General features: G+C 31.8%; 1 protein-coding gene across 1 annotated transcript; it reads left to right on the top strand.

Moving 5' to 3' along the window:
* Nucleotides 1–1,808: 1,808 nt before the first annotated feature.
* Nucleotides 1,809–2,314, top strand: LOC108200267 (uncharacterized). Its single transcript, XM_017368368.2, has one exon. The coding sequence runs from the start codon at nucleotides 1,830–1,832 to the stop codon at nucleotides 2,085–2,087; it is 258 nt and encodes an 85-aa protein (XP_017223857.1). The 5' UTR covers nucleotides 1,809–1,829; the 3' UTR covers nucleotides 2,088–2,314.
* Nucleotides 2,315–2,560: the final 246 nt, after the last annotated feature.

Consider the following 2,560-nt stretch of genomic DNA (forward strand, 5'->3'; position numbering starts at 1 on the left):
AAGGAGTTTTGGAGGTAGGAGATGAAAGTTGAATATAAATGGACAAGCCACTGTAGCAGATTGATAAAAGTAGGGGTTGTAGCAGATTGACGAAAGTAGGAAGATACGAGTTTTTCTTGTTATTTCTTTGTAACTGATGTAATTGTGTTCTGTGGGTACTCTTTTTCCCCCTTGAGTTTTTTTTCATAGGGTTTTACTCTTGCGGGGTTTTAACGAGGCCCGGTTGGTGGGTTTTTTTTTCGGACATTAAAGGTCATATTGTCTAAACGTCCGAGAGTACTTGCTTACTCTTCGGTTAGATGGTATACTTTTTTGGATGAAAGAAACTCTGTATCATCGAACATTGTATTTTCGATACTCAGTATCAATGGAAATTTATTTTCCTGTTAAAAAAAAAAGTGAGGTAGGATTCGGTATTACCAACACAATCTGAAAAATGTTCATGGAGCTATATCTTTATAGATCATAGTAAGGTGCATTTGTGTAAGATGTCATTGTTTTTTGGAATATCTTCACATGAGATGTTCCAGAAAGATGCTACATATATAAAAAATTTTAAACATATTTATAAGTCCGTTGATAGGAGAGTCAAAATTTTTAATTTTTATATTATTTTTATATAAAAATACATGACTGATATAATATTTGATTTTCTTTTAAAAAAAATAATTATCTAACACATGCAATTAAAGAATTTATATGCATGTCAAAAAACCAATCGACCTATATCTTGTTCGGATGAGCACCGGGTAAACCCACGACGCAATCGAGGAGGCATAATCACAACTTTTGCTCCCTTCAGAGTCAAACATGTGACCAAAAGATACATGTTTCCTCTTTAACCTGGTGAACCAACCTATATCATGTGGATTTTATCATTTTAATAAATATTTAGATAGATAAGAGCATGTCTTACGTGCTCTCCAAACAAGATCCTAATTTCAAATTTAAAGAGTATGGAAAATAATGCTTTAATATATTTCTGGTGGCTTTTAAAAATTTAAGAGCGGCTCCTCGCTCTTCTCTTTTAAAAAATATCTAGACGTTCATAATTTATTATTAATATTGAATATAATATTCATGTCTCTCCAATTTTGTTCACTTATCTTTTCAACCTTCTTTTTCAGATAATACAAATTATAAATTGAAAACAAGTATAAAAGTATCTCAATGTAATTCCTAAATCATTTTAAAAAAAATAATATAATAGACGTGCGGCTCTTAACAAGTTAAATTAAATATCGTACGTGATAACTTCAATACCATTCTTTACTTGTATATAATTATTTTTTGAAAGGAAAGTTGTACGTACATAGAAGTGAATAGAATCGCAAGAATGTGAATATTATATTCAATAGTACTTAGATATTCTTTAAAAGAGAGGAAATAGATTTTTTTTAAAATTGTAAAATGTTATCTAGAATCTAGAATTCATTAATATTATTCTTTCACATGCTCTTTAAATTTGAATTTAATTTTTTTTGAAAAATTCACTGTGTACATGTGCTCCAAGATTTTCCGAATTCAAGATGAAATACATTTGCACGGAGAGAAGTTGTTTCTGCAAATTATGTTCAATCCAATTAACAAACAGAAAGATAAATGGAAAACATGGAGATAAGGTAAACAATGTACAGGTGCACTGGACAGCTACTAGTTGCAAGGCTTCATTTACTGTAAAGCCAACACGTGTTGAGACCAAAACGCACAAGCTTGAGACACGTACCCCACACGTGTCGCACATGCAGGCGCTGACATAAATCCCAAATATAGTATATGAGTTGGTAAACACCATGCAAAACGAAAGAAACAAATCTGAAATCACCCAAATGGAGAAAAATAGTAACACCGGAGATGCAAACAAAGCAAACTCTGAAAAAACCAAAAAAATAGAGGAAGGGCTGCCAATAGAAACCAGTCCATACATGCAGTACAAAGATTTGGAAGATTATAAGCAAAAGGGCTATGGGACTCAAGGTCATTTGGAGCCGAAACCCGGCCATGGTGCAGCCAACTCTACCGACGCCCCCACCGACAGTGTTTCTTCTCATGCTCCTCTTCCATCTACAGATAAATCTGCAGTTTAATTTTTGCTTTTTTTAAAACTTTTTTCCAGTCATGTTTAAAGAAAACTGAGTGACAAAAAAGATTTGTAATCCTTATTAATTACAGTATTTATGTTATGCATGGAACTTGTTTTGTGATTTTGGACTTTATTTTAAGAGAGCTGTATCTGTTTTGTGATGTTTGGGCTTTTAATTTTGGTTGAGCTGTATACCATATGTAGATGATATATGGACAAAGTTAGTTTTTGGTTGTACGTACACCTTAAAATTTACTCTCAGATTTTTGCTTAACAGATGTATCTTTCCAAACAGACATCCGCTATACATTTGAAACACTTTTTTAACTTTGAATAATTATGTTATAATATGGGAAACTCCTAGTTATTTATTTATTTGATTTGATATATTAATTTATTTCTTGTTCGATTTCACAGCCAAACCATGGGCAAAGAATATTTTGCACAAAATATACATGAGAATTTAGAAGATAAAAA

Source organism: Daucus carota, chromosome 1, assembly GCF_001625215.2.
Source record: "Daucus carota subsp. sativus chromosome 1, DH1 v3.0, whole genome shotgun sequence".
NCBI lineage: Eukaryota > Viridiplantae > Streptophyta > Magnoliopsida > Apiales > Apiaceae > Daucus > Daucus carota.

What these genes read in the sequence shown, in the direction of transcription:
- LOC108200267 (XM_017368368.2), top strand. Translation starts at nt 1,830, where the DNA reads ATGGAGAAAAATAGTAACACCGGAGATGCAAACAAAGCAAACTCTGAA.